The sequence below is a fragment of the Leopardus geoffroyi genome, chromosome A1 (genome assembly GCF_018350155.1).
Source record: "Leopardus geoffroyi isolate Oge1 chromosome A1, O.geoffroyi_Oge1_pat1.0, whole genome shotgun sequence".
NCBI classification, from domain to species: Eukaryota; Metazoa; Chordata; class Mammalia; order Carnivora; family Felidae; genus Leopardus; species Leopardus geoffroyi.
Window position 1 is genome coordinate 16,257,072 of NC_059326.1, and position 19,351 is coordinate 16,276,422.

General features: G+C 32.4%; 1 protein-coding gene across 8 annotated transcripts in view; it reads right to left on the reverse strand.

Annotated features, from left to right (window-relative positions):
- Positions 1 to 9,500: 9,500 nt before the first annotated feature.
- Positions 9,501 to 19,351, reverse strand: part of POSTN (periostin) — a 35,838-nt gene continuing 25,987 nt past the window's right edge. For 2 of the 8 annotated variants that reach the window (XM_045474677.1, XM_045474666.1), the window contains 6 exons: positions 17,840 to 17,929; positions 17,090 to 17,179; positions 16,279 to 16,356; positions 15,804 to 15,887; positions 11,462 to 11,503; positions 9,501 to 10,287 (listed from right to left, as the gene is read on the reverse strand). In XM_045474677.1, the coding sequence (XP_045330633.1) occupies positions 10,250 to 10,287; positions 11,462 to 11,503; positions 15,804 to 15,887; positions 16,279 to 16,356; positions 17,090 to 17,179; positions 17,840 to 17,929 (422 nt within the window). In that variant the 3' untranslated portion in view covers positions 9,501 to 10,249. The remainder of the gene's footprint in view (positions 10,288 to 11,461; positions 11,504 to 15,803; positions 15,888 to 16,278; positions 16,357 to 17,089; positions 17,180 to 17,839; positions 17,930 to 19,351) is intronic. The other 6 variants (XM_045474701.1, XM_045474686.1, XM_045474711.1 and 3 more) reach the window with 3 other exon arrangements.

Sequence of the window (19,351 nt, forward strand, 5' to 3'; positions counted from 1 at the left end):
AAATTTTGAACAAACAAAAAGTATTTATTTCTCTTTTTTTCCAAAAGTATTTATTTCAATCATCATTAAGTATAATCTATGTAAAACTCACCTGATTAGGAGCCATAGGGATTTTCAGAAGACTAAAAAAGTGGCACTTTCTCTAAAATCTAACACTTTGTAGGAAAAATGACCATGAATATATAGCTTTATGTTTGCTGAATGAATTACCATAGGAGAAATTAAGATTGGCTATAATGTGTGACAAAAGAGAAGTTCCACTAAAGCAGTATGTGAGATCAGAAGAGGAAAGGAGGGTTGACTAGACAAATCAAGATGGGTGCCATGGACAAGGTGTTATGGATTGAGCTGAGGCTTCACAGCATGAAGAGGAAAGAAATGTGGTAAACATCATAATAGGCACGTCTAGGAGGTCAGGAGTAATACAGTCAGTTGGTGTAGTCAGGATTTGTCAAGTGAGTGTAAGGTTAGGTTAATGTTGATAGGCATCCTGTATGCCTCAAAAGAAATTTAGACTTTCTTCTCTAGTTAAGTGAAAGTGTTCAAAGTTGCTGAGCAATGGAGTGATGCTATCAGAGTTGGATTTTAGGAATAAAAATGAGTTGAGTTTTTACACAGGAAATAGGACCAAGAAAGAGACCCTAGAAGAACGATGCCCAGTTGGGAAAATATTGCTATAGTCCAGAAAATAAATCATAAGGATCCAAAGGATAGTAATGAGACTCAAGGCCACATTCAGGGAAAACTGAGAAAAGAGATTCAGCAAACTTGAGCACAGGGTTCAAAATTAGTCTCCACATTAAAATAGCCTAGAAGTCTGGGAAAAGAGAAGCAAACAAAAACTATGGCTCAAGTGCTTGAAATTCAAGGATTGAATTTAGGAGAAATTAAATTGTGTTCTCTTAGAGCAAGATAAATTAGTTAATTTCAATATTTTTAAAAATGAAATGATGTCTTGCTTTGCCATATTAAGAAAAATATAGATTTTTATGATAAAGTTTTAGCCTAATAAACAGTTTCTGAAGTTTAATCAAATTAAGTTTGAGCTCCTTTTCAGAAATAATTCATTCAGCACTTGTTAAAATTCCTTTAATTGAGCTGGATACTTAATTTATACATTGTTTATTGATCCTACTTCTGTTCAGTTTTTTTTTAATTCACATGGAATATTTCTTTTTGAAAAAATCATTCATTGAGTTTATTATTGGATTGCTTGATAGGATATAAATGAATTATCTAAATTATTGATGTCACTATTCCCCCCATGTTTTTTCTTTCATACAATTAGGAAGAACAAATGTGCTGATTCAAGTACTGTCATTTCAAGCCTGGATATTATTTTAATGATGACTTTGTATGTAGGTATCATTTGTAATTAGGCATAATGCCTTTCTAGGTTTTTTGAATAAGCTAATTCTAAAAATGGAATATTTCTTTAGAAGTAATATACATTCATTGCCTGGAATAGCAGGTATGTATGTTCTTGAAACATATACAATAGAGTTCTAATGTTATCAATAAGCTTCCTTTATTGAAGCAGCCAGCTCCTCCTCGCACAAGGCATTAGCGCCTCACTAGTTTTCTGCTGATTCCTCCAGATGACCTGTCTTCAGTGTCTCAATTTCACTTTGCTTTTATTTCTTCTTTTTTTCTTTTTAATGTATTTATTTAAATTCAAGTGAGTTATCATACAGTGTATGATGCAGAGTATCATACAGTGTAGCATTGGTAGAACCCAGTGATTCATCACTTACGTATAATACCAGTGCTCCTCCCAACAAGTGCCCTCCTTAATGCCCATTATCCATTTAGCCCAACCCCTCACCTCCCTCCCTTCCAGCAGCCATCAGTTTGTTCTCTGTATTTAAGAGTCTCTTATGGTTTGCCTCCCTCTCTCTTTTATATTGTTTTTCCTTCCCTTCCCCTATTTTCATCGTTGTTTCTTAAATTTCACATATGAGTGAAATTATATGATATTTGTCTCTCTGACTGACTTATTTTGCTTAGCATAATACACTCTAGTTCCATCCACGTTGTTGCAAATACAAGATTTCATACATGGAATATTTCTTTTCTTTCCAAATTAAGTGTTCTTGTCAATTACTTGAAGCTTGTAATTATGGAATTGTTCTATTTATCTTTCATTGAATTCCATAATTACTCTTTATTTTTCATATTATTCTGTGTTTCCATAGCTTTTTGTGAGACTTCATATAAAAGTTTAGATGTATTAGTTTATTGCATTATTTCTGAAACAGCTTTATTCAAACAGCCTTATTCACATATGGTCTAGTTTTCCAAGTGTTGTTTTTGGAAGTTAGGTTAGTTAGAAAATTACCAGTCTTTTGTCACCATACTGTAGAAATTTCATCAATGAATATTTATCAGATGTTATATAAAACCTTTCAAAGACCCCACAGAAGACAATGAGCCTATATTTAAGAAAAATGGATATATTTAAAATTTTAAGAGCTATTATTTTCAGTGTTTTTTTGATGAAAAGAAATATCTGTTCGGATAAGTGCAAAAGAAATCTCAAAAAATAAAATTCAACTACTATTTCCTTTTGACAATTTCTTTTTTTTTTTTTTTTATTTTTTTTTTCAACGTTTATTTATTTTTGGGACAGAGAGAGACAGAGCATGAACGGGGGAGGGGCAGAGAGAGAGGGAGACACAGAATCGGAAACAGGCTCCAGGCTCTGAGCCATCAGCCCAGAGCCTGACGCGGGGCTCGAACTCACGGACCGCGAGATCGTGACCTGGCTGAAGTCGGACGTTTAACCGACTGCGCCACCCAGGCGCCCCCCTTTTGACAATTTCTTATTGGTTTATGTTTGAGACGTGTGCACATTATATCACAATGACACTAGCTCTAAGATATTTTATCTTGAATTCCTTTTCTGTTACTTAGGATAGATCTGGTGCATCTTTTCAACATTTTCCCATCTGGCTGTTCTTATGATGAGCAATTTCCAGAAAATATATAGATCATAACAAATCTTAAAAGCAAGACCCCAATGGATCAAACTGTTTCAAGTTAACAACATTCTAGAACAAAATTCAAGAACATTCATAGGAATACAGAATATGCAGTACCCAACAAGACAAAATTTACAATCTGGCAACCAACCAAAGATTACCAGGTGTGAAAAGAAACATGAATATATGCTGAATAATGAGAAGAATAATCAGTTCATTGAACTGACCCAGAACTGACACAATTGTTAGAGGATATTGAAGCAGTTACTATAATTATATTTCATATGTTCAAAAAGTTATGGAGAGACATGCAAGATGCAAAAATATCAAAATAGGATTTCTAGAGGTGAAAACTACAACATCTGAAATGAAAAATGCAGTATGGATTCAGGAGCAAATTATATTACAGAAGAAACGGTTAATGAATATGAAGACACAAAAATAGAAACTTTCTAAAAAGAAAGGCACACAAATAAAATAATAATTAAAAAAATAAAAGAACAACAGTGAGCCGTGTGACACTTTAAAAGCAGTTTAATATATATGTAATCCCAGAAGGGAGGGAACAGAACAATCCCTGGTGACTGAGAAAAGTCAAATTTGATAAAAATTCTAAACCCACAGATCCAAGAAACTCAACACTTCAAGGAACAAGAAACATGAGAAAAACCACACCAATGCACATCATAATTACATTTTTCAAAACCAGTGATAAAAAGAAAATCTTAGAGCAGTAATAAAGAAAGAAAAAAGGTCATATATAAAGCAAATTAAAAACAAGACGAGAAGAAAAATTGCAGTGAAATAACATCTTTACAATAGTGTAAATAAAAACTGTCAACCTAGAATTGCATATCCAGCAATATTTTTCGAAAACAAAGATGACATAATGATCTTTCGCAGGCAGAAAAATTTAAACTATTGCCAGCATATTTGCACAAAAGAAATGTTAAGAAAAGAAAAATGATACCAGATGGAAATATGGATCTACCAAAAGAACAAAGAGCACAAGGAATAGTCACTACATGTGTAAATAGATAATATTTTTCTTATTCCAGTTTATTAAAAAGATAAATCACTTTAAAAGATGTTTATGTATTTTGAGAAAGAGAGAGAGAGAGCAGGGGAGGGGTAGAGAGAAAATCCCATGAGGCTGCACACTCATCACAGAGCCAGACACGGGGGTCTATCTCACAAACCATGAGATTATGACCTGAGCTGAATTCAAGAGTCAGTCGCTTAACTGACTGAGCCACCCAGACGCCTCAAAAGATAACTGATTTTTAAAGCATATTTAGAAAGAAAATTATAAAGTACTTTGAAGTGAATGAAAATTAAAATATATAAAAAATCTTTGAGATAATACTGAACAATTCTTGGTGGAGGAATTTATACCACTACACTCTGGTAGTAGAGAAAAGAAAGTTCTTAAATCAATGACTTCAGCTTCTACTCGAGAAACTAGAAAATAAAAATAAAATTAAACAAAGCAAAAGAAAGACAATAATAAGAAGTGAAAATCAATGAAATAGAAAACAGAAACAGTATAGAAAATCAATGAAAACCAATAAAATTGATTGATGGCTAGCTGGATTGGTTAGGAAGAAGAGAAGACAAAAATTACCAAAATCAGGCATGAGAGAGGTGACATCACTAAAGATATTTAAGTGATAATATTGGAATATTTTGAACAACACTATACCAATAAATTTGAAAATTGTTTGAGATGGACAAGTTCCTTGAAAGATACAAAGTACTAATCCCATTCAAGAGGAAATAGGTAATCCAAATAGCCCTATTGAATTGTACCTAAAAATCATTCTTCAAAAACGATTCTAAGCATAGATGTCCTCACTGGTGAATTCTACCAAACATTTAAGGAGAAAAAAAAAATGACCAGTTCTATAGACACTTTCTAAAAACTGAAGAGAAGAGAATTCTTTCCAACTCATCTTGTGAAGTTTGCATTACCATAATACCAAACTCAGTCAAAAAAAAAAATTACAATAAAAGATAACAATAGATGAGTGTCCTTCATGAACATACATGTAAAAATTTTTTTTTTATTATTTTTGATTTGAGAGAGAGAGAGAGCACAAGGGGAAAGGCGGGGGAAGGGACAGAGGGAGAGACAATATCACACGGGCTTTGTGCTCAGTGCAGAGCCTGACATGGGGCTCAATCCCATGACCCTGGGATCATGACCTGAGCCGAAATCAAGAATTGGAGGCTCAACCAACTGAGCCAACCAGGTGCCCCACGTGTAAAAATTCTTAACAAAACTTTCACAAACTGAACATATTATGGCTAAGTAGAATTCATCCCAGAATGAATGAGATAAATGGGATGAGGATTTAACATTCAAAAATAAATCCATGTAATTCACTATATTAACAAACTAAAAAAAAATGATCATATTAGTAGATACAGAAAGAGCATTTGGTAAAAATCCAACATTCATTTCTTATAAAAATTCTCAGCAAAGTTGGAAGAGTAGGTGCTTTCTTCAACCTGGTAATAGTTATCTATGAAAAAGCAGTGTTGCTAACATGAAATTAAACACTATGCTTAAGGTTAGATGACTAGATGAATGTTTTCCCTTTAAGATCATGAAAAAGAATGGCCTCTCTTGACACTTCTCTGCAACATTATGCTACTGTTCAACATCAACCAATGAAATTAGGCAAGATTAAATAACAAAAACACCCAAACTGCAAAAGAAGTAAAATTGTCTTCATCTGTAGAAAACATGATTGTCAGTGTAGAAAATTTGATGTAAGCTATAAACAGTTACTGGAACTAGTAAGTGAGTTTAACAAGTTTTCTGAATACTAGGCAATACAGAGAAAATGAACAGCAATTGAAATAAAAACAATGTCATTGGTAATACCATAAAAAATATTAAGTATATAACAAAAATTTACAAAAGAGGTGCAAGACCTGGACCTTCAAAATAATAAAACATTAGTAAGGCAATTTAATAAAGAGCTATATGAACTGAGAGATGTATTTTGTTCATGGTTTGAAAACCCAGTATCGTAAAGATTTTAATTATACTCAAGTTGATCCATATATTCAACACAATCTCAATTCAAAGTCCAGCAGATACCTTAATTTTTTTGTAGGAATTGCCAAGCTGATTTAAAAATTCATGTGGAAATGCAAATAATTTGAAATACCCTCTCGACTTTGAAAAAGATGAGCAGATTTGGAAGACTAACCCTACCTGATTTAATGACTTATTTAAAAACCACACTAATCTAGTCAGTCTGGTGTTTCAATTAAAATAGACAAACAGATGAAGGGAACAGAACACAAAGAAGAAAAACAGAAATAGACTCATAATATATGGAGTTTTGACAAAGATGTAAAGACATATCAATACACAAAGGAAAGTCTTTTCAGAAAATGTTGCTGGCTTAATTGGCTATCTATAGGGGGAAAAAACCAACTTTGATTCATACCTGCACCTTAAACAAAAATGAATTAAAAATGAACTATATACCTCAATGTAAAACCTAAATCTAATAAAACTTCTAAAAGAATATAGATCAGAAATTTTTGTGAACTTTGGTCAATGAAAGATTTCTTAGATATGACAACCAAAGCCTAATCTATAAAAGAAAAAACAAATACAACTTTGTTATCTTCAAAAACACTGCCGATAGAATGAAAAGATAGGTAACATATTAGGAGAAAATGTTTACACCTTATGTAGCTAATAAAGCTATGTAATCTATCTATCTATCTATCTATGCATATACATAAGATATAAGAAATTCTCAAAACTCAGTAATTTTTAAAAACACCAACCCAATTAAAAATTGGCAGAAGATTTGAACAGACACTTCAAAGAATATATACAAATGTGAAATAAGCACATGAAAAACATACATCAGGGAAAAGCAAATTAATACCACAATAAGACTACACTACACACCTATTAGAATAGCTAAAATTAAGAAGATTGTATCAAGTGTTGACAAGAGAAATTGGAACTCCCATATACTTCCGGTGGGAATTTAAAATAGTAGAACTGCTTTGGAGTATTGCTTGGCAGTTTCCTAAAACATTAATCACATACCTTCTGTGTGGTCCTGTAATTCCACTCCTACATAAAATCCCAGAGAAAGAAAAGCAGACAAAGAAGCTATGCACAATGTGTGATTCGATTTATATAAAAGTCTAGAAAATGCCATTATCTAGAGTGACACAGAGTAGATCAGTAGTTGCTTGGAGACTGTGGTCTCAGCAGAAATCTCTATAAAGCAATATTTCTCAAAGTTAGGGCTTTGGACTTATGCATTAGGATCAATTAGGAAGCCTTATTTGGAACTGCAGTCTTAAATTCAGTGTGCTCAAACTTATATGCTACTTATGCAGAGAACAGTTAGAAAAAGCTGAAATCAGGTAATATAGAGTCAGCACAATTAGGAAAATAAATGTGTTTGCTATACGCAAGTTTGTACTTGTTGAATAATGGAATTGTGGTAAGTTGATTGATGGTCTGATTTAAGAGTACAAGGTAAAAATAATTACATAAATTAGTTGAGCCTCATTTTTTTCATATAAAACTGGAGATGATAAAACTTCAGAATTTTTATTTATTAAAAACATTTTTTTACATTTATTTTTGAGAGGGAGACAGAGCGTGAGTGGGGGAGGGGCAGTGAGGGGGGGTACACAGAATCTGAACCTGGCTCCAGCCTCTGAGCTGTCACGCGGGGCTCGAACTCACGAACCGTGAGATCATGACCTGAGCTGAAGTTCGATGCTTTACCGACTGAGCCACCTGGGTGCCCCAAACTTCAGAATTTTTAAAGGATTAAATATTGTGTGTAAAAGTACATACTACTCTGCCTTTTGAGTTTACAGAAAGTGTTTGGATAGGATTAATATTTATATTATTTATTTATTATTAAATCCTTATTTTGGAGTTTAAAATTATTTATTTTCATATATTTTAAATCTTATTTTTATTTGTATTATTGTTATAGTTTATTAATAATTATTTACATTTTATCTTTAAATATATTTGCATGTGTCATTTGAAAGACTCTGTCCTTTACCAAAGAGATATGCTAGATTTTTGTATGTGTACTAACCAAAACTGATTTCTTTTCTCTTCTTTGGTTCAGTTATAATAATGGAAAAAAGGGCAGGGCTTTAAAGTTAGCAGTTTTTAAAAAGACCTTAACGTCATTCCTATTGTTGTGGATTACCATGTTCAAAGTACAACTTGGGAACACTTGTCTCATCATCAAATGAAAACCCTGAAGGCGGCTAAATGAATGAGCCAACCTTCTATTTACTCTATGCAATAACTTGTGATCTTCTAGAGGATCATGAACAACATGCTGTCTGTTTGGAATAGTCATCTTTGTTGATGATGGTTCAGTATATTCTACCAGTACTGCCTTATATAACCATCCCTCTGAATCATTTTGGGACCACCATGGCCACACTCTGTCCAGGTGAGAATGCAAAATTCTCTGCATGAATACAGAGTTAGTAGGGCATTTTGCTTCCTGGCAGAGGTTCTAAATGCTATACATAAATCTCACCACTATCCTGGACTAGAAAGCATTCTGGAAAACCAAGGCTCTTGAGCACTTCCTCCATGTCACTGCCATATCTTTATATTTTACTTCCTCATCCCAGTTGCTTCCCCAAAAAACCAATGCTTTCACCTACCCCCTACCCCCCAAAATTTAGATCCTTTAATTGTATGTTAGTAGTGAGGCTCTCATCCAAGCTGGACATCTGTGATCAAGACTGGTATCTTGAGTTTGACCTTCCTCAGTTTTATGTGTATAATACAATTTTATTACATAGTCACCAGTTTCTCATGAGTATGGATTCTGTTCCCTGATTGCTCTCATTCACAAGATGACACTTGTTGAGATCTAAGTAGATCAACTGATATCTTTATCATTCTCTGCAAACAAATATTTTTCTTTTACTATGCAATGGATTCCAGTGTTACTTCAGTCTTAGTTAAGGGAATCTCTGTGACTTTTCCTATATCTAGCAAAATCCTAGGAAAAATTAATGTATTTGTGTCTGTGTAGAACTGTTTATTCTTCTACTATAGCTCATAGTGAGTTATGAATTATTGGTGATTTGTTTCTTTACTCTCTTTACTCTTTGAAGACAGTAACTGTCTGATTCACAACTGGCATGGTTCTGGGGTTGTATTAGGTATTCAGTTGATGCTTAATGATTGCTTCATTGAGTAATGATTCTTTATATAACATAATAGTTTAAAAAATTCAGGGGCGCCTGGGTGGCGCAGTCGGTTAAGCGTCCGACTTCAGCCAGGTCACAATCTCGCGGTCCGTGAGTTCGAGCCCCGCGTCGGGCTCTGGGCTGATGGCTCAGAGCCTGGAGCCTGTTTCCGATTCTGTGTCTCCCTCTCTCTCTGCCCCTCCCCCGTTCATGCTCTGTCTCTCTCTGTCCCAAAAATAAATAAACGTTGGAAAAAAAAAAATTAAAAAAAAAAATTCAAGAAACACTAAATTCATTCAATTTCCTTTATTGAGTATTTGTAATAAACAAAGAGGTATAAAGTCTTGTTCCCAAGTCCAAACCACTTATTAATTTAAACCTTGAGTTTTCTGATTACCCAATTTGAAGTAATTCTTTTTATAACTGAAAAATTTGTTTTATTGAAAATTTGAGATAAAAATATGTATTGAAAAAAGCATATGGCAAACATTTCAAGAGTACAAAATTAGTTGTAGAAATAACATAATTTACTGGTAATCCCACATTGTGTTAGAAATGTGTGAAGTTTTTTGACATAAAAGTTTTGTTTGCTTGTTTTTTTAGTACTGAGCACCCAGTTTTATAGCTTAGCTTCCCATGGAGAGGTACCTGCTTGCATACATTTTATCTATCTCTTAGATTCAAGGCTTAATCTTCTCAATGGAATGGGAGACTTGAATTTTGATAACTCAGGTGACAAGAATCTTCTTTGATGGATTCCAAAGTTAGCTAGAATTTTTAATGTCAATATGTAAAAGCCTGTATGTAAGGTGTTCTATTTCCTTCAGTTCCTATCCCACAGCAGACTAACCCCCACAATTTCCTTCATGTTTCTCATTCAGAGAAAAAAAAGATGAAATTTGTATTCAGAATTTTTCTGTGTTTGCTTTTTTTGTGCTGGTGTTTCTTTTCCTGAAGTCAGTGTGGCTCTCATAATTTTCGCTTAGCATCAGGTTATTGATTTAGGGTGGTATAAACTTTGCTGTCTGGTTGCTGGATTTTCACTGAGAACGACCTTCTCTGGATCGTCTTCTAGATCCTGATAGGAAGAAAGAAGAACACATAGATTGTAAATGTGATGAAACTTTAGAATTTAACAATATGATATCCTATGCATGACTATATCTATAAAGACCATCATTTCTTACTGTATTAAACATTAGATTCTGTTTTCTTAATATCCTGTTTATGGTGATGAAATCAAGGTTATCTTTTGATTAAAAGTGTATGAAAATAATAATTTGAAGTTTGATTTTAGTTCTTTAGAAAACTTGGATGAATAGGATGTTTAGAAGAAATCCCTGATAAAACCTTCAATTAAAAAGTATTTGTATAATTGATTCTTTAATTTCAATTGTCTATGTTGGGTTGGTTTAAAATCAGATATACCTATAATGCATTTACAATCCTTGCAATTTCTTTTGACTATTAATATGTAATTATTTTAGAAAGTCCAATCTTGGAATTTGTTTGAAGTTCCACATGGAAAATCTGTCATTGTTTAATCTATTAGAATGCAAGAGAACCTGAGTGAAAGATTAGAAAATGCATATAAGTATAGTTATGAAGAAAACTGTAGCGCATGGGTAATATATGCATGTGTGTAATCTACACATTATATCAAAATTTTGTAGAAAGTTATATTAATAACTTTCTATATGTGTATAGTTTTATTTTTTTATTATTTTTTTAATGTTTATTTTTGAGAGAGAGACAGAGCATGAGTAGGGGAGGGGCAGAGAGAGAGGGAGACACAGAATCTGAAGCAGGCTCCAGGCTCAGAGCTGTCAGCACAGAGCCTGATGTGGGGCTGGAACCCACTAATGTTTACTAACGTTTAATTTTACTAATGTTTCAAACTGTAGCCTGATCTCTAACATTTTCAGAGAGTTCAGGTTCACCAGCAACCAACTTTTGCTTGGCTCATATTCAAGGATTTCTTTTCAACTTAACTCTACTTGAATCTACTTTAGTGGTTTCAAAAATCTAGCACTTTACTTGAGTATGATTGCCTTTCCTTTAACATTTGTTATCCTTACATCTTACTGATAGTGTAGAACATGAATAAGTTATTTTCTGATTTTTATCAGCAAAATACTTTGCCTCAAAATTTGCTAACTTGTCTCCCTGAAAGACAACAAGATACAATAAAATATATTAAAACATTACCCTTTGGATGTGTCTCCTATGCACAGTACTATCAATACATTTACCTTGAACTCTTTTGTTGGCTTGTATCTTCCTCACAGGTGTGTCTAAAATTAAATAGTTGTAGTTAGAAATACTTTCAAGTTATGGCTAACATAGACAGGAGACCGTAATTAAAGAAAAGTATAAAGTTTAAAATAAGCATCACTTAAACGTGTAGTTTTTTTGGAATCATGAGACTTTTTCATTGGCTACAGACAGGCATTTGTTGTCGACTGATGAGAACGAATGTTCACTATTTGCAAAACATTGTTTCATTATGGCATTTGGAGCCCCATACAATGTGTCATTTTTCCATTGAGTAAGTGACTTACATGACTTTTTCACCTTTTTTATAAAAAGCATTGCTTTATGATGAAGGAATATTTAATATTATATACAGTGTAACAGAAGTGTCTTCCCAGAGATATTGAGTCATTTTTCCAGTCGTTCCTATTTGTGATGTATCAGACTTCTGCCTCTGAAATTCTCATTGTAAATTAATTCACAATTACCTTATAGAACGCCAGGACAACAAGATAGCATTGGCCTAATAACTCTAGAAATATAATATTAACCAACTTAGGAAATGTGTGCCAACATACTCCCAAGTTTAATTCCAATCCTATAAGACCATTTATAAAATTAACTAGTTAAAAATAATAAAAGCTTTCATATTTAAGATTTTAAAGTGTTTCATAACTATACAGTTTTTTTTGTTGTTGTTATAGTTGCATAATACTTCCCAATTCCTTGTTTTTCTTTAACTCCTCAACAAGACCCCCTGGTAGGCCCAAATTCACATTTTCACTCTGCTATTGGATGCTTAAGATCAAGGTTAAATGTGGTTTCTACAGAGACTTCATTTTTCTGCTTACCTTGTAAAATTTTTTTCTATACATTTCTTGCTTTTATATATTATTTATACCCAATAATCAGGTCAAAATCTTTCTATTATATATATATATTTTTTTTCAATTCTCTGAAATTCCATTAAAAAGTAAAGCAAGAAACTGTCACCAACAGTTAAGTAAGAAAGAAACATTTTAAAAATGTTTGAATACTTTTGTTTCTACATGGCACATTTCCAACATGGTTTATTTCCCACGGAATATAAGATGTGTAATCACTTATGATACGTTGTTAATAGAGTAAAATAGAATACAGAACTGTAGAAAAACTCATTAGGTTCGATATTGAGTCTAAGTTTTTTTGAGATAGAAAAGTCTGAATTATGGACTATGGTCCAATTGATATATTTCCATTAACTTCAGGTTTATTTGGTAACAAAATAAGGGCTTATAAAATATAGTCAAGAAGAGATGGATCCAGTCTTTAATTAGTGAATAAGACCATTGTTTATAATGGACTTTTTAAACTCCAAGTAACAGTTACTGTATAATTTAAAGCAAGCTCACAGAAGTATTCGCAGCATTACGTTTCAAAACAAGCACTTACAGTCGGATTTTCTTTCATATACTTGGCAGCATCCAATCAAGTAATTAATTTGTTACTAGTTTGCTATGATAATATTAAAATAAGAAGTATTAATTGTTTGCAAAAAAAATCTTTAGGAGAAAGTCTAATAAAGTGTAGAAAACCAGATTTGTTCCCAGTGGCTTTCTGCTATCTCAATATGAATGAAAGTGGGATCAAGTCATATGCTTAGAGAAGCAAAATGTGGGAGAATAAACCAATCATATGAATGATCCCACATGAAGGCCCCTCCCTACAATGTTTTATGAAACACGCAAAGTGCTTCAGCCCAACTATTTATAGAATTTTTGCATATTTACCATGGGTATAGCTCTCAGAAATTTAAATTAGGTGTAAAATATTACTTCATTACATTTATACTATATAAGTGTATTGTGTTAGTATAGTTGGCCATGATATTTATAGTAGCTAGCATTACTGGGAGCTTGTGTTTACTGAGCATTATTCCAAGTGCTTTTCATACATTAACTCATTTATATGTAAGTGACATTACTATCCTCATTTTCAGATGAAGAATCAACTTAAGTTAGTTTGAGTTGGAGCCCAGATCAAAAGCCAGACCTGCAAGCTGATCCCTATTCTCTACACAGGCTTTACATGTTATATTGGCAGATTTGTCAAAACCATCTGAAATGACTTTTTTTTTTCCTTCCTCTATAGCTTGATATTCTCCCTTAATTACTTTAGTAGTTTTAGTGAATGTAATTTTATCTAAGATAAGTGTGAAACTTCTATGCATTTCATGAGAACATTTTTTAGTTGGGGGCTTGGATGTACTTCAATGATAAATCACAATATTGAAACCAAAAGGGCCACTGAGCCATGTTATTAGTCATGACTAGAATAATTGAGGAATATACTCAATTCATCAAAATGTACTACATGTATCACTATAAGCAGTCTAGATAGAAAACTCCAAGCTTTAATATGAAGACTACAGTTTGGATAGAGATCAATTATCTATACTATGATGTACTCTTAGTACACTCTTAGTACACTGCGTGATGTAGTCTTTATTCACAGCAGCTTCTTTGGAAATAGGTATCTCAGGATCTGGACACTTATAACTCAGTGATGACTCATTGGTTTTACAGGGCTAGGAAAAAAAAATACTAGCATGTCCAGTTAGTTTCCAGATACTAGTAACTATGCTTCTTATGTTGTCTTTCTTATGAGAAGAAAATGTTTCTTCTTAGAAATGTTTTTTAAAATTTGTGATGTGGCATTGTGGAAATTAATGCTTTATAGATATGTAGAGAAACCATATATTGAGAACTAAAGGAATCAACCTCTGGGATAAAAGAAACAGGAGTTAAAGAAAGATTTCCTTAACTAAAATTAGAATATCATATTTTTGTAGCAGGTATATTTTCTTTTGCCTGAAGTTATTGTTATGTACTTAGTTCGCTGTCTATAATCGACTTGTTAACTGGGGCTTATTAAAGGTGAAGAAAACATACTTACCTGAAGTTTAAGACTAAATAAAGCAAAGCAATGTATATATAGGTGCAGCTACTAATTGATTCATTCTCTAAAAAGCACTGCCATTCTACAAAGCTGCTTACTATGGCAAGGACTTAACAAAAAAAAAAAGAATTCAATTTAACCCTCATAATATCTTCACCACTTCCCTCAAATCCTTGTTTTCCTAGCTGACAGTTAAACATTTGGGTAGATGAGTAAATTCTGTATTAGATCATACAGAAAACTTTGATTCTATTATGGCTTTGGCTGTGTCACACTCTCCCTACAGTCTGAACGGAAATCTTGTATTTTTCAGACACATATTTTTCTATTGAGGGGAAATTTAATCATTGGTTAAATAAAAATTATTTATTTTTACTATCGCTGAAGGGTCTCAACACTATACATAAGAGATTTTACCTATATAAAATAAAGAATAAAGAAACAATTGCCTAAAATATGTGTGGTCCCAAAAGAATTTACATCTTCTTGGACATAGTGATAACAAATTAAGCAGAAAAACCATCTTGGATGATACTTTGGAGAAATACCAAGTTTCAGTTGTGTTTCTCGAATATTTCAAGAAGTATTTTTGATTTTTGTAAATAATTTATATGCTTCTTTAAAACAATTTGTCATCTAAATACTTTCATTTTTAATAAAATGAACTAGAAATTCATTTATTCAAATGCCAATTACCCAAATAATATTTCATTAGTATTTACTATTGCTTTGAATAATTACCATTTAGAGTTTGCATAGGATTTTGAATTCTTTTTTTTTTCTCCTTTGCTTTTAAAAGTAGGTCCTTTTAATGCCATAGACAGAGAACATTCATACTTTAAAGATTAATTTCATATGCAAAATAATTTACATCTCCAGGTATAGATTATCACTCAAACTGTTAGAAGAAACAGATATTCATTCTCAAGAATGTAGTTTGGAAAAGAAAATTGCTAAATGCACTGTTTTGTTTTTATTTCTAGATCTATGCACTTAAAAAATCTATAAACATGCTTTTTATTATTGTTGTGGGAGCAGTGAATACATTTTTTTAAATATAAAAAGTATGTCAATTTAGACTTCTTTAAACAGCTACCAATTTAAAAAGTATTCTTCTTTCAGATACTTAAAATATCCTTACAATTATCTGTATCAAAGAAAAAAAATATTCATTGCTCCCCAAGTTTATACCATACAACTTTTTAAAGACCATTTCAACTAGTAATCATTTCTTCATTATTATTACTTAAACTTCTATTGAACTGATCAGTCTCTTAAGACAACGTATGATGTTGTCTTTTTCAACCTTATGAAAAGAAAAACCTGAATGTTCAGTCTTTAAAAAGTTGAAGAATTCAGTCACCAGAACCTGTTAGGCGGGTTAGTGGTTTTCCTTTTACTAACCTCCCTGAAGCAGTCTTTTAATTTCTTCATCTTCAAATAAATGACCATCACCTCCTTCAATGAATTTGGTGACCTTGGTGACCTCTGAGAGGATACATGTTTATAGCAGAAATTGGTTTATGTAATAGAAACACAGGAGACTTGATGTGATACATAATGGCATCTGGCAAACAATGAATTCCAGACCAACACTTGGTTCTTTTTCTATCTTTAGTGTTGGTTTTTGATAAGTCAGTTTTCTTATAAAGCTATTGAACAATATATCACAAAACAATCAATACAACCCAATGTCATTTGGATTTCATTCTCTATCTTTGGGCTTTTTTTCACATGTTGGCATGGAACTTGAATGAAAGAATGAGACAGAGTAGAAAACCTGTAAAAGGGCTCAAAGATTATCTTAGACTGAAACAGGTAGCTTAGGTCAAGTCACATTTTAATTTTTCTACACCTTCTTGCAATATTTATTGCTGACCTTCCTGCAATAATTTCTTCAGTGTTTCTTCTGTTTCTCCACCACCAGTGGAAATCCTAGTGTATTTTATTTCAGGACCTGAAAGAAAGAAAAAATTTTTTTTTTTAAAAAAAGGTCTAAAACAGCGATGGGCAAACTTCCTACCGAAAGGGCCAGATAGGAAGTATTTTAGACTTTGTAGGCCATACGGCTCGTGGTGCAGCTATTCACATTGCCATTGTAGTGTGAAAATAGTTACACACGTTATATGAAGGACTGATCACACTGGGTTCCAAAGAGAACTTTACGTAAGTAGGTGGCGCAAGCCATAGTTGCTGACTGCTCATTTAAACAAATACTTAAAACATAGCTGAATTCAGAATATTAGGCTAATTCATTGGTGGGAGACTGACACAGAGGTTTGCTAAACTGATCAGTTGCCTTATACAAACTTGTGTATATTTCAGTATGTAGATGTGTAATAAACCTTAAGCTAAATGGAAAATCAAAGGAGGGAATCGTTTTTCTTCTAGGATTTACTAACTCATTACAAATAGCAAGGGGAAAATGTTATGTCACATGTATGAATATGTATAATGAAAACACATGCTTATAGATTAGTCCACAAATTCCAATTCAGAGAAAAACACAGATTAAATAGTTAGGATAATATTATTGCTGTCAAAAAATGATGTATCTTCAGTAACCACCATGAAAATGACTTAGTCAATTTCTCTAGTGATTCTTATAGAGACAGAGCTTTTTTTTAAGATTTACTATGGTTTTATCTTTATAATTCAAGCATAGTTCCATGTATGGAATCAAAGTTTACCTGTAATGATTCGTTCTTCTCTTGTCTCTTTTTCGGTTATTTCCACAGGCACTCCATCAATGATTTTAGTGTATTTTTTAATAATTGGCTCTAAAAGTAGGGCAAGAAAAATGCATATGGTATATCCCCTTATGATGCCTAAACTGCCAAATGTAGACATTTTCATTATTAAATATATTTCTCAAAGCCATACCATTTAGAATTCAAACATAATCATTTGGGGGACATATCTTACATAGGTTTAGATCAACAAATGTCTAAAAAGCATAGTAGTTATGTCCTGAATCTTGGGTGAGGGAGAGAGCTAACTCTCCATGCCATACTTATTTTCTGACAATGGAGTGAGTGTTTAGTAAGAATCCAGGGAATTATACATCATTAGAGTGGGAACCCTGCTGGAGACTCCCAGCAGTGACTGATTAGTCAACCTTATACAATGGTCATTTTTTTCTTCTAAATCCAATAGATCACTTTGTATTGACATTATTATTATCATTATATTTCATAATCATCACTTGCATATGCACGATATGCATATGTTGGACCTGGTGACTTAACTCCAATTTGTTACATTGGCTTAATTTCATTAAAGGTTAATTGTATTTTATTTGTAAGTGAGAAAAATATTCCCACAATTTATATAAAAAGAAAGCCAAGAGAAAACATCAGATGTTCAATATATTTAACCAACACAATTTCAAAATGATCACAGTGATCCTAACTAGGCTTTAGGAAATACACATAACGCACCTCCATGGATCACTTCAGTTACTGTTTCACCTTCTTTAATCAGTCTGAGCTCAGGTTCACCTTCAATTTTGACCTTTGTTATTGTGGGTCCTGAGGTATTGTTTTAGGAGACAAATTATCATGTTAAGGCAGTTCTTCAACTTTGACAGAACAGGAAATTTGTTTTAACACTTGGTGTTGTTCAAACATCAAAGTGGTTTCAGGTTCTATGAAATCAATTTTAAACATTTCCCATTGTCTTCAAATTAAGCAGTATTTATGAGACCAAATGACTCAGTCTATTGGTGTGCTACTACAATTACTTTCATGATTCATGTTTTAGCATTTAGCATAAGTTCATCCATTCATTTGCAGTTGTGAAGTAGAATCACAGAAGGTATTATATGTCGCTGTACTTTGTGAATTATACAGTATGTACAAATTTAAGTTGCTCTAATGATAAGTAATTTAGATCTTACTTTACTATGCTGATATCATCTATAACTTTCATTAAATTTTTAAATTTAATTTTTAATTACTCAATACTGTACACTTTTTATCAAATGTGCATAAGACTGAACATTTAAAAAAACCTCAACCTTTGGTACATATATTTAAGACACCGAATTTCAGATTTTCTGGGAAAATGAATTTGAGTACTTACCTTATGTATGAAAATTATTTATTGATTAATAATTACTAATTATTTTAATAATTAATATACTAATTAATAATAAAACAGTCCTTCAAATGCAGAAGTTAAACAAATGTTGCAATTGACTTACAAAATGATTTTGCTCCCAGAGAAAATCATTTTGAATGTTAGAAAGCTGATTACTACATTAGTTGACCAAGACTATTTTATAGAGAAGAAAAGTAAAGTTCAGTACATTTAACTCATACTGTAACACCCTTCAGCAGTTGAATGTCACTATATTTGCTTATCCTTGAGAGGCTTTATTTGTTTGTCCAGAAATTTTCAATGTTACACCATTACCCAGAGTTAGTCTAAAACAATCTAAAATAATGAAGATAATTGTTCATTCAAATAATAAATGAATGATATCATAATATTTGATCTGTGGGACCAAGGGATATTGAGTATCAAGTGTAAGTCCAGGTTTTTAAGGTGTAGAAATTTCAAAAGGAAACTACACCTAAGGAATTTAAGAACAGAAATGAGTTAATAAAACATCCAAATCAACATTTCTTTTGGAAAAGCCTAAACTGAAATTTCAGAAACACCCTCTATCATGATGCTCTATGAAGGTAGGGATTTTTATCAAATCTTTTTTTTTTCACATTTACTGCCAGCCCTTAGGAGAATGCCTAGCACTATAATAAGATGCTCAGTAAGTGTTTGTTGAAATGAATTTCAGTTGATTTATTCTTAATTCTATAATTGGTTAAGTACCCTTTATAAGAAATACTTTACATTGTATTTTGGAGTCTAGTATATACTTAGTAAGAATTCAGGAGTCATTAATGAACCTGCAAAAGTTCAGTGATAGGGAAATGCCAGTAGCAATGTTA